This window comes from Maylandia zebra, linkage group LG6 (genome assembly GCF_041146795.1).
Source record: "Maylandia zebra isolate NMK-2024a linkage group LG6, Mzebra_GT3a, whole genome shotgun sequence".
NCBI classification, from domain to species: Eukaryota; Metazoa; Chordata; class Actinopteri; order Cichliformes; family Cichlidae; genus Maylandia; species Maylandia zebra.
Genome location: NC_135172.1, coordinates 22,372,418 through 22,385,365, shown reverse-complemented (window position 1 = coordinate 22,385,365; position 12,948 = coordinate 22,372,418). Strand labels below are relative to the sequence as shown.

The window sequence follows — 12,948 nt, the reverse complement described above, 5'->3', positions numbered from 1 at the left end:
TTACTCATCAATCAGCAGCATCAGCAAATGCCCAGACAAATTCCACTGTAAATTCAACCGCTCCCACCTTTGCCACTGCCACGACTGCAACAAACATGACAAGCACAATCAGCACCGCTACTGCGAACAACACTGCAACAACATCTAACAGCACTTCAAGCAAGGTGGCCTCTCCCACTGGGATCATGTTCATGAGCAGTCTGGCTGTGTGCTACTTCACTGTCTCACTCTTTAAGCGCCTCCTTCCTGTTTAGCTTCTTCTTGTGTTGCCTTCATCTGATCTTTGTTATTCACAGAGAGGCATCGCACACAATGTATCCTTAAATATCAAACAGTGTAATCATGACATGAAGCACTTCTGTTGACAGGTTTTAAGATCTAGGTGATGCAAAGTGGTCACGTTTTAATAAAAGTGATCAAACCGAAAGTTTGTTGTTCTTTTCTCTTCCTTACTTTAAATATATGTTGAAATGACCTTTTTGATCACTTTGACTCAGATGGAGTTATAACACTGTAATAAAAAATCTTATTATTTCCTGAAATAATTCTGAAAATCGATTTTTATGTAATTGACATAAAGTAAGGAAGTCTACCTTCGATTATCTGAATTCAAGAAGAAAATAAATCAGATCATGGAGTCTTTTGAAGCAGATTTTAAAAACAGGATAGACAGTGGAAGACCGATCAATAGTGTGATCCCAACAAAACCGGGACATGAGGTAAAGTGGGCCATCTTATCGCTTTAAAATTCAACAGAGAGTAATTGCAAACCATTTCAAACTGTTGCCAAAGCAACACTGGATGTTCAGCATTTAATTGATTTTGGTCTGAGGTGGCTGAGAGGACCAGGCCTAGTCCTCGATTTCACATGAGTGGGCTGATGTATCTATGCTAACTTGTCAGTTTTAGGGTTGATAATTAAAAAAGACAAACAAACATCTATCTATCAAGTAATACATCATAATCTATGTCAGGACAGCCCCTTGTTAAATAAAATACTGATATTATACTGATAAACTGCATTTTACGAAAAAGCATTTTTAGACACTGGACCAGTTTCCCATCATGGGTCAGATCAAATGAGTCGTCTATTGGAGTTTTCACAGATATTCTGATGGTTTCTCTTCTTAAAAACAATATAAAATATTTGCTAGCACTTTATAATAATGTCACACTATTAAGTATTAAATAAGGTATTAGCAAGTGCTTAGTTCATCTTTTACAGAGCATTACTCCTCCTTAGTGTGTCATTTATAAATATATAATCATAATGATGTATCTGTATTTATAAATGTCATCATAAATGATGAATGAAGCTCTTACTAGCACTTTACTAATATATTACTAGTGCTTAATAGCGTGACATCATTATAAAGTGCTAACTAATATTTATAGATTTTAAGTTTGTGGGTGCTAGTTTGTATGTCGTATGACACAAATTCAAACGCTCACTAAAATGTGCACACAAGACATGAGTTCACAGTCAGATAAAAGGGAGAGGCTGAAATAGGAATGCTGACATAAAAGTGATTGGTGTTGAAGTAAAGTAGCATTACACTAGCATTAGGATAACAATGTCCTCAAACTTGAGACCATTTTACAGGGTGACAAAAGCAAGCCACACCAGTACTTTCTCAGCCTGTTCTCTCTGTCAGTTATTAACATGTGTATGAGCCACTGTTTACTGAAACAGACACAAAACAGACTGAGTGTGCTGTGCCCTGATGAAGGGTTTCTAACATGAGTTAAAACCAGCTGCTGTGTCGAAATGCCGTGTGGCCAGATGTTACTGAGTGCTCCCATTTGTTTAAGTAGAAACAACCTTATAGTAGCCACGACAACAGTGGATGAGTCCTGAGGACGAGAGGCTGGGGACAGGTTAATTGAATTTTGACATCATCCCTTGATGCAATAAATGCATATATTCTTACTGACAGGTAAAAATATTCAATTTAAAGCACAAAGTGAGACTGTTAGAGTGTCCCTGGCTGTAACAGTGGTTGGGAACATTTTCCACTGTATTTCAAATAAAAGGACACCTACGAAGGGTACTGTAAGTCCAAGTCTTATGCACTCAAACCACTTTTAAAAACCATGCAAATCAATATTGAAATTAATATTTTAGATAGACTGAAGGCCACTATATTAGGTAAACCTGTTCAGCTGCTCATAAACCCAAATATCTCATCAGCCAGTCATGTGGCAGTGACTCCGTGCATTTAGGCATATAGACATGGTCTAGGTGACCTGCTGATGTTCAATCTGAGCATGAGAATGAGGAAGAAAGGGGATTTAAGTGACCTTGAATGTGGCATAATGCTGGGGCCAGAGTATTTGTAGTCTGATTATTGCAGTAATCTGAGTATTTCAGAAACCAATGATGTGCTGGGATTTTCCTGCACAACCATCTCTAGGATTCACAGAGAAGATTCTCACAAGCAACAGTAACTCCAATAACTTAATTGGATATGCCTAGAAGCATCTCTGAATGCAAAACACGTTGATCCTTGAAGCAGATGGACATACCGGGTGCCACAACTAAGGACAGGAAACTGAAGCTACCATTCACACGGGCTCACCAAAATTGGGCAACAGAAAATTGGAAAAATGTTGTCTGGTCTGATGACTCTCGATAACTGCTGAAACATTTGGATGGCAGGGTTAGAATTTGGTGTAAACAACATAAAAGCATGGATCCAGCTTACCTTGTGTCAATGGTTCAGGCTGGTGTTGGTTTAGTGATGCGGGGGATATTTTCTTGGCACCAGCTGAGCATCATTTAAACACCACAGACTACCTGAGTATTGACCATGTCCATCCCTTTGTGGCCCGGTGTGTAGTACCCATGTGTGTGGAAGAAAAATGTTTGCAGCTACATCAAAAAAATGTATCAATTTTGTCAAAACTTGTTATTAAAATTGTCCTGCTTCCTTTCATATGCAGGAAGAATCCTACTGGGCATGCCCAGTGTCATGATTCTAGTTTATTTCTTTTTGGAGAAAATAAAAGTGTTACAGTTGCCTCTCGTCTGTCCTGCTCAACAACCAGGACCGCATCCACCTGCAATACCAGGAAGTATGCAGTCAGCAAAAAATTATTATATTGTAACTGAAAATGCAGTTTAAACATTTGAGTATTTAACCAGAAGGTGGCGCTGGTGCATCATATTTACTGGCAAACAGTCCCAACAAGGAGTAAATGATATCAGTGAAGAAAAAAAAACCCCAAAGACTTAAGCAGAGGTGGCCTTAATTTTCTGAAGCCATTGTCAGTCACCAGGATAACAGTGGAACATAATTTTGATTTATATGTATAATTTTGATTTAATTCAAATCAGGTTTATTTATATAGCATCAAATCACAATAACAGTCGCTTCAAGGTGGTTTAAACTGTGGGGTAAAAATCTCTAAAATATTCTGGAGAAAAATTTAGACAACTAAGCATGAGCAAGTTTGTGGATTTAACAGGAAGCCAATACAGAGAATTTCTAGTGTCACAGTATAGTTTTGGATCAACAGAAGGCTTTCAGGGAACTTTTAGAACACCCTGCTAATACTGAGTTACATCAGTCCAGCCAAGAGGTACTGAATGCATCTTGAGACAGGACATACAAACATTATTTTTCCTGAGTTGTCAATTTAGTGATACATTTTGACTACATCTGGAAGAGGAAAAGACAAAACACAACAAATATCCTTCCAAAACTTGGAAACTTTATTTACAGTTCAACTCAAGTCACATGCAACATTTTCTTGAAATGAATACCCATGAAATTAGCAAAAAACAAGAAAAAAAAAAGCATATTATTTTCTCCAAAATAACAATATACAAAAATAGAGCTTACAAATACTGACTGTCTCCAAAAATATTCTGGCTGCAGAATTCTTAGTTTTACAAACAAATGTCTGTGAAAGTCCACAAACGTAATCAGTGTTAACAAAAAAGAGGCAAGAGGGTGTGTTCAGGTACGCTGCTCAAGCTGGGAGGTGGGAGGATTTGTTTGGACATTTAAAATAAAAACGGGGGGAGGGGGGGAGTATTGGTGGGTAAGGAGGTCACTACTGGAGCAGTGGTGAAATAAATAGCACACCATACAAACAAGAAGAAAGTTCACTTCAGGGCGTCAGTGATAGAGATTTCAAAATAAAATAAAATGGTCTGGTCGCTAAAATCAACCACGGAAATGTAACGCAACCCTCATCTGAAAGGAAAAGGTAACAACTTGACTCTTTTATGAATAAAACTGAGTCTGTCACATTCCCCCATCAAACGCCTTGCCCTAAAGGGACAATAATAAAAGTGGCTTGTGAGGCCGTCTTTAGGAAGCTCTCCACTCACAATACGAGTAGATTCTCGGTGTAAAACTGTGCTCCTGACTGTCGTCTATTTATAGCCCGAGGTAACTCAGGAGCGGCGCTGACGTCAACGGTGATTTCAGCGGTGGGAAGTCGTTCATTACTATATTCATGACTGGCTCAGCTTCCAGCCTCTTCTGCTCACAGCCTCACAGAAACTCCCTCGCATCTCTTTGCTCGATCAATCTGATTCACCGTGGGTTGGCGCGCTCTCTTTTAGCGGGATCGGGACGGCACGCGGGAAGGAAAAAAAAAAATCAGGTGGAAGGTGTTTTACAATCGAGCAACATTTAAGATAGAGCAGACTGCGGGGAAGTGTCAGCTGCCGTTCAGTTTACAGGAAGGAGCTTTTTCTTCTTTGTGCACCGTGTGTAAATACACTATTTACGTTACTAGCATCTACATACATCTACAGTGGTGAAACAAAGTGGCAACTTGACTACGCAAAATAGCACATTTTCACATTAAATCTCTCCTTTTTCTCCTGAAACATACATTCAAAGACAAATCCACTAGCAAGAACAAAGCATTAAGACTTGTGTTATTACCAGCGTCTATCGGGGGACAATGGAAGAAAGATAAAGTGAAGATCTGGGATTAATAGAAGTGCAGAAAAACAGTCACAGCCTTTTTGTAACCGAAACCGATCGAGAGAAGGCAACAAATTCTGCCCGTCACACGCTGCAGGATTTGATGCTGCTTCATTTGTTCAACATAAAACTCTTTTGAAGTGGAGATGTTGTCTGATACACGCCCTGCTCACCTAGTGTCCTAATAAGTCTGTTTGGGATTGGCCAATACGTTTCAATCAGCCTTAACATTTTTATGTAGCACCGTGCTGCTTCCATGCAGGAGGAGTGACCGTCACACAAGACAGAAAAATAACCCTGTTTTTGTTCTTATTTAATGTCCACAGAGGTCAACACTGCGGTGTGTGTGGCCTGACATTCAGATCAAAGCAACAATGGAAGAAGCATCGTCCACGTATTGTGAACCTCAACCTTTGTGTAATAATTGAGAAAGAAAGCAGCCAGAAAACAGAACAATCAGTTAGCATGTTAGCCCTGACAGAAAGCTCACTTTTTGTAGTGGGGGCTCATTTTTTGTTGCTGTTGTTTGTGCTTCTAAAAAAGGTAACACACAGCTGTTACTGAATATCACACATCATTGATAAAATGACTATCTCTAATTCATCTCAGAGTGATGAAGCTTTTTTCTTTTAGCCCAACAACATATTAACAGGAGACAAAAACAAAAACACAAAGGTCAGGGGTTCAGGGTTAATGTATGTGTGGCACGAAACAAAAGCACCCTGTACTATACAGAGAGAGGCGAGGGGCGAAAGCGCCAGAATACGACGGCCAAAAAGCTGAACCTGTGTGCGCGTGTGTGAATGAAACTGCTGCTTCATTACAACCTGCTGACTGCTACCTCTGTGGGTGGGGGCCAGAGGGGGGTTCGCGGCTCGAGCCCCTCCCAATGTATGTGTGGAAATGTTGCCTGAAAGCTATGCTGAGTCCACTAACTCGTTCTCTCTATGAAGCTGTACCGAGATATCACAATAAATATATATATATATATATCTATTTTAAAAAAGCATAAATACTAGAGCGGAAGCAAAAACAAATTCAGCGGTAAAAGCAGCGTGCTTAAACTCAGAAGTCATTCAGATTCAGATTCAGAGGGACGTGCGGTGATATTTCGAGTGACGCCGACTCGACCGTATGACACTTTGTTTCTGTGAAATGTTTGCGAAGACGAGTCTCTGCGGCACCCGCGCAGCTCGGCTTCAATGAAATAAAAACGCTGCGAAGCAAAGCGCAACATCTGTGTTAGTTGGGAAACGTCTGAGTGCTTGATTACTTCCGTTGGGTCTGTTTAACTGTTTAAAGATTAAGCATCAGTGCATACACACCAACACAATTTGAGGTTAAAACAGTGGGCACTGTGAAATGTTGATTTCCTGTGACTGATCCCAACTGTGAGTAATGCCTGGATTGTGGAGGGCTGACAGTATCCACACATGGCTGATGCTATAATTTGTTCACTGCATCATCTTTATGTGTTTGAATCCTTACAAAAAAGGAGAACTGTAACATTATGAATGAGTAATGATGTGGGAACAAATTCTTCATGTTTCATCTAAATTGTGTGCGTGTGGGTTGTGTGCGTGTAAAAACCTTTCACATTCAGTCAGACATAAAGTCGAGGATACTTTGACTTCGGTTTCTTGTGTGTGTGTGCAGCACAAACTAAACAAACTTTCCAAATTTTCCCTTTCTGATGTGTATGTACATTTTGTTTGTTAACAAAAAAAAAATCCAAAATGACCTAACCCTGGTTTATTTGTACTGTACATGGAAATGAGCGTTAATGATAAAATATATTGACCTTGGGACTACGAGCCACATGCAAATTCAGGTTTGCCTTTCTCATAAAGTGCTTGTTAAATAAAAGAAAAACTATTGAGATTTTAGTGTACTGTAGTTCTTTTGTCTTTTCCTTCTTCCTCCTGGTCTTTCGCTGGTGTCCCCAGAAAAGTGCTTTGGTTGTGAAAAAGTTATCGACCGTCTCGGTCGAAAAGGAAAACTTCTTCGTTATCAGCTCTTCTTCATTGTCCGTGAAAATAAAAATACATGAAAACACATGACTCTCAGTTAGAGCAGATGTCAGGAAATCCTTTTGTGAACCGATGCAAAAAGATACGAGAGGTGGCGATGGCGGCAGATTCGCAGCTTTTGTGTAGATCTGAGCATTAGCTCCAGTTTCTCCAGTCTGTCCACGCACTCATACCAAAAGTGTACCTGTACAGGTAAGAGCATGAGTGTCGGGATGCGTGTGTTTGTAGTGTACTGTGAAGGAGGCCGTCAGTCTGCTACACCAAGTTCTCAATACCAGGCAAAGGCTGCTCTATCTGCACAGGAGGGTCTGTGCTGCCGGCCTGCTGGGCGAGCTGCAAGACGGGCATGTTGCACAGCGGGCACACTTTCCTCACCTCCAGCCACTTAATGAGGCACCTGAAGGAAAGAAAAAGCACAGCGCTTATAGTTAAAGGCAGGGATGAAAGAAGCGAGTGATTCAGAGGGTACAGGAAATATAGGATAGCAGCTTGTAAGCAGGAAAAAGCATCAAAATCAGAATCAGCTTTATTGATTATTATGGGTTCACATACACGGAGATGGGCTCCGGTTAGCTCTTAGCTCTCAATGTACGTAACGGAATTGATAACTGACAACAGCAATACGTATGGCATATTTATATTTACATGTGCAGTGGTGCCACAATGTTGTAATAAATTATGGAATAAACAAAATGTGGTATGTTTAAATCAATTTAGAGAATGTGCCATGACAGTTTTTCCACCAGTGGGCGCTAATAAATCGCATGATGTTGCCGTTAAAACATTCGCTTTACGGCAGCGGTCCCCAACCTTTTTTGCGCCACGGACTGGTTTATGCCCGACAATATTTTCACGGACAGGCCTTTAAGGTGTCACGGATAAATACAACAAAATAAAACTAGAACCGGTACCGAAAAAAAGAAGATTTATTCATAACACACATGAAAAGATCCAGGAAAACAGAGTTAACGATAAAAACGATAACAAAATAACGCTGAAAACCGATAAAAACCCTGAAAACCACACATTTCACACCTGAGCCTCAACTCTCGCGGCCCGGTACCGGTCCGAGGCCTGGGGGTTGGGGACCGCTGCTTTACGGGGGTTACACTTCTTTATTAAATCTACCCCATAGGGTACGTCATAACCACAGACCCCTTTGATGGAAACGAGATGGTAACGAAGTATGAAGAACTATGAAGAAATGCACTGACACTTTTGTAAACAAATAAAAACAAGACAAAATTTCTCTGGAGAGACGAGATCCAATCAGAATTAATCTCCTGCAGTAAGGTTAGACGCACACGTTTGATCAGCCCCCCCATTTTTTAAAACCTAAAACTAGACCAAAACTACAAGAATTTAGATGCCTAAATTATGACTAAAACTAAGTATGAATTAAAGACTTGCACATGAGTCTCAGGAGGGGTCACAAGTTAGTGATGTTTTACATGATAAATTACATCTGGAAGACCATCTGGTATAAAATCTATCCCAAATTTAAAAAAACAAACAAACAAAAAAAACCCACGCAGAGTGGAAAATAAAGGGGGCAAATAAATATAAACCTCATATACCAAAGACAACTTTTTTTTCTGGGTTTATCCTAAAATATTTGTGTCTGCATGTTCTCCACATGCTTGCGCGGCTTTCTATCCGGTTGTTCAGTCTGACGTCACTAGCAGTGTCTGGACCTAAACTCCGCTGCAGGTCCATATATCAAACGATCACTGTGGCATTACTGAGAGTTGAAAAACTGTCTAAAGTCTTTCATCTTTAATAAAATGATCAGCGTTCTGCTCTACCAGGTGTAACAATTGAGTTTAACATCCAGGCATCCATGAAAACGGAATTTATGACATTTAACGGAGTTAGAAGTTAGCAGGGAGTTAGCTCGCTAGCTTCTATCTAAATACAATATAGCATGTCCTGACTGCGGGGTTTTGGAAACAAATTAAAATGTACAGCTCTGTTATCACTTCCAGCATAAATGAAGACGGAAAACTAAACAGCAGTGACGTTTGTAGGGTTACTGAAGTTGGGCTAGCTGGTATATAATGATGTGCTACGTGACCGCTAGCGACACAGCTATGTTAGCATAATATAAACAAGCTAACTTTTTTTCCACTCGATAAAAGTTAACGTGAGTGTTCTCAGTGGTCAGGAACAAATGTAATCGCATGGCAGGATGCTGTAAAAGGACCAAACTTCAGCCAGGAGAACAACTGAGATAATCCATCCACAATACGAGGCTAGTCATTCATATACTGCTGCATGGGCTGGGCTGTAGTTACATCCTAAGGTTTTAAAAACTGAGCTTAAATAAATGATTAGTGGTAATAAAAGCCGAGGGAGGTCAACAGTGATCACTGACTGTTTTAGGAGTTTTTTGAGATTAAATAGAAGAAAATACATAACATTAAACATGTTAACAACACAAAAGCCATATTAAACGCAGGCTACTTTAGACCCGGAAGTAGGATTCGTCGCGTCATCACTGAACAACCGGATAGGAGTTTTATTTCCACCTGGCCTAATGGGGGCGCCCTTTTAAAAGCGTTCTTTGCCACAAGTTTCATCTCATAAGTAAATACGTGTTTTGTTTCTCAGTCTTTTGGTCATTACCCAGAGCTCATAATAATAATTAAGTGGTCAAATGTAGATCACCAGAGGTTTGGCTTTCTGTCTTCCAGTGGCTGTGTTCAAGAGGAAAATATGAAACATATATCAGCTCATTAACCAGCAAAAAAAACAACACATACATTTGCAAACCGTCGCACATCTATTCCTAGAGCCGCTCAGACCCAAGTGTAGCCAAAATCCTCATAAAGAGACAGCCAGGTGAGAGGAGATTTATTTCCAGCTCTCAGAGTGCAACACTTTAAGCCGTTAATAACCACAAACAACATCTACAACTGTATGTACACATCCACAAATCTTGATACAGATTTTGATTACATGCAAGGATCAAGACAAACATATCTCTAAATTCACAAATAATTCTGCACTTGCATGACTCACTAGCACTTCTTTTATTTTATTTCTTTTTCATTAACCAAACATTCACTGGAACCCTATTTTTCTTGTATAATTTGCCTCTCTTCTCATCATTTGTAAAAAGATCTACCCAGCAATACCCTCCTCAATAAACCTTTTCCTCTGCACAGCGGCATGCCTTTCCTTACCTTGCACTAGAGCAGAGCAGTGTGTATATATAGAGGTGAGAGGTCACTACTCTTGCAGCAACTGCAGAGAAAAACTAGGCCAAGGGAGGCATCGTGCTGTTATAATGAACTCAGTTGAAGTAGGAGGCCATGGGGGGAGGTGTGGGACAAACAGGCTGAAGCAATCCAACATGTCATCTGCAGTTCCCAATTCATAAACACTGGGCTTTAGTTTAGTGTCCCAAAAACATGCAACTCTGAGGCATTTGTTATTGTTGGCTTCCACACAAACGCAACAAGCTTGACAATAATTGTTCACCCTAAGTCTCTGAAATTGCAGAACATCTAGCGATTTGTATTTACTATACCTAAAAAGTGGGAAAATCAATGGAAATACACCATCCAGATAAAGAAATCTTTAATGACTTGTTTGTCCTTGACTGGATGTGTACAAACGTGTGTGTCTGTGTGTGCTTGTGCATGTCAATAAGACCGTGTACTTACTTCCTATGAAAGGCGTGTTTGCATGGACAAATCCCCAGCTCATCTTTCTGTTTGAACTCCTCCAAGCACACTGCACAAATCTGAAAGAGATCGGGGGAGTTAGGAGGTGCTTTCTGTATAAAGCCATGCATCATTTTAGCTTTGTGTTAGTGAAAAGAACAAACACACACACACAAAAAAAAACTTTTACCAACAACACCAAAAACTTAACAAAAACCCACCCCAGAACAGCCTGAAAAAAACCCCAAAACCACGGAAAAAAGTCCAACTGACCAACTATGCCTGTTGTATAACTCTGATGCAACACTCATGGGGACTTGTTCCGTTCGCGGCCAAGAGGCCACACATTACAGTAGTTTTGGTTTTCCCCTTTTCAACAGGAAAGCAATCAACACTGTAATGCAGATGGTGAGAGATTATCAGTTCATTTCTGGAGTCGTAAGTTAGAAAAGCTGAGAGATCTTCAGATCTGGTTTGAATGAAACAAGAAAGCATACTAAAGCCCACACTATGACTACAATTCAAGACTTTAAACTCGATTGTAAGACAGTAACCATTTCTGGGCAGTTCAGCTCAAGTTCCCTGAAAAAAAAGTCCTTGTCAGGGTCATTGAGAAATTCCCGATGAGCAGGATGTGGATGCCATTTTGGTTTAAACAAAAACACTTTCAACTAGCGTAACAGGTCACCTTATAGTTTTAGCTAACTGTTGTGGTTGTGTGGAATTCTTGGAAATTAGGAAGTGAAACATGTGGGGATGGAAAAAATAATATTCCACTGATCCGTTCACCCCTCCACCGCCTGCAAATTCTATTTTGGTGGCTTTAGATGAGCGTGATGATGAGCCCTTGGCCTTTAACTGGGTTAAGAATAGATCCTGGGTTCGTAATGTTGTCACAATCGATTGCAGTAATATTATGATAGCCTATTATGAGCAACACTGGCTCAATCATCCCCTTCCCCCTGACTTTGAGTAACTGCAGGCCTTTCATCAAAGAAACAATGCAGCCCTTTCATGTAGTCGCTGGAATTCAGCGCTCATCAAAATTCCCCTATGAGAGACCCAGCAGAGAACGTTATTTCTAAAACTCCTAGGAGTTTTAGAAATAACGTTCTCTGCTGGACCTACAGCATCCATCCATCTATACATTTTCTTCCACCAATCCGATTCAAAGTTGCAGAGTTACTATAGCCTATCCCATCTGTCATAGGGTGGAAGGCAGGCAATTAGTTTTCCCCCATACAATACTGAGTTTAAATTAACTGGCAACTCAAGAAAGCATTGTTAAACCCAGATTTATCTTCATTACAACTGCTTGGGAAGGCTAGGAGAGCTTCCTAGCCTTCTTGGTAGTCTTGGTAATGTGGCCAGACTAATTTAAAAACGGTTGCCATTACTCCCCAACTGTTTTACATGGATTATGACTTTTCTGCACTTAGAGTAACAGGTTTTCTTCACTTCACCCATCTCTTTTTTGCTTCATTTCATACATATGGAAGGGAACAGACATAAGTATATTACTCCAGAAATAGAAAACTAGACTCTGAAATCACATTAGCTTCTGTCTATTTTCTCTCTTTTTTGTGTTTGATCAATGTAGCTGACTGACACGCACGCTCATTTTAAATTTGTGCAGAAGTGCAAGCATTGAGCGATGCCTGTGCATGACCGTCGGTGACGCAGGTCTTATTATGATGGAGATGCTGACGCGAATCTATGGTGGGGCAAATTATACAGTTCACAAACACCCAAGAACCACACGGCACACTAAGCGCTATTTGACGTGCTACTTATTTCAGGCATGCTGGCTACATTTGATCAATTCAGATGCAGATGGATTTCTCTTCCAGTAAGAAGAGTGCTCTCTCAATTTAATGTTGCTTGAAACAAATTAAAATGAGAAGTATCCTGCAAGAGTCATCGTTCCCAACCGTTCCTATAACTTGCAGCAAATCTTACTACCTATCCATGCCATCAATGGCCAGCTGGGATGATTTCACAGTGGAGGTAAAGTCTAGGGAAGTATTGTGAACTCTGAAATAGATAAACTGTTGGTCTATGAAGCCAATTTTCATACAGCCTTTACAGTAGAAGCTTTTAATGAGGGGCTCACTGGCTATTCAAACTCGACGACATTTTCTCTCTAACTTCTATTTTACAAGTGCTGAATGGATGACTGTGGATGAAAAGAACAGTATGGGGGGCTTTAGCTTCCACTCCTGAGGAGTTTTGGACACACAACACTTCTCTGTTAAGATGTCTGCTTTGGTCTCTTGATTGGTGAATAGATCAGTGTTCTTGTTT

General features: G+C 40.2%; 1 protein-coding gene across 3 annotated transcripts in view; it reads right to left on the bottom strand.

Moving 5' to 3' along the window:
• Positions 1-3,694: 3,694 nt before the first annotated feature.
• rnf24 (ring finger protein 24) overlaps positions 3,695-12,948 on the bottom strand; it is a 31,710-nt gene continuing 22,456 nt past the window's right edge. For all 3 annotated transcript variants that reach the window (XM_004549458.2, XM_004549459.3, XM_004549457.3), the window contains 2 exons: positions 10,645-10,724; positions 3,695-7,373 (listed from right to left, as the gene is read on the bottom strand). In XM_004549458.2, the coding sequence (XP_004549515.1) occupies positions 7,232-7,373; positions 10,645-10,724 (222 nt within the window). In that variant the 3' untranslated portion in view covers positions 3,695-7,231. The remainder of the gene's footprint in view (positions 7,374-10,644; positions 10,725-12,948) is intronic.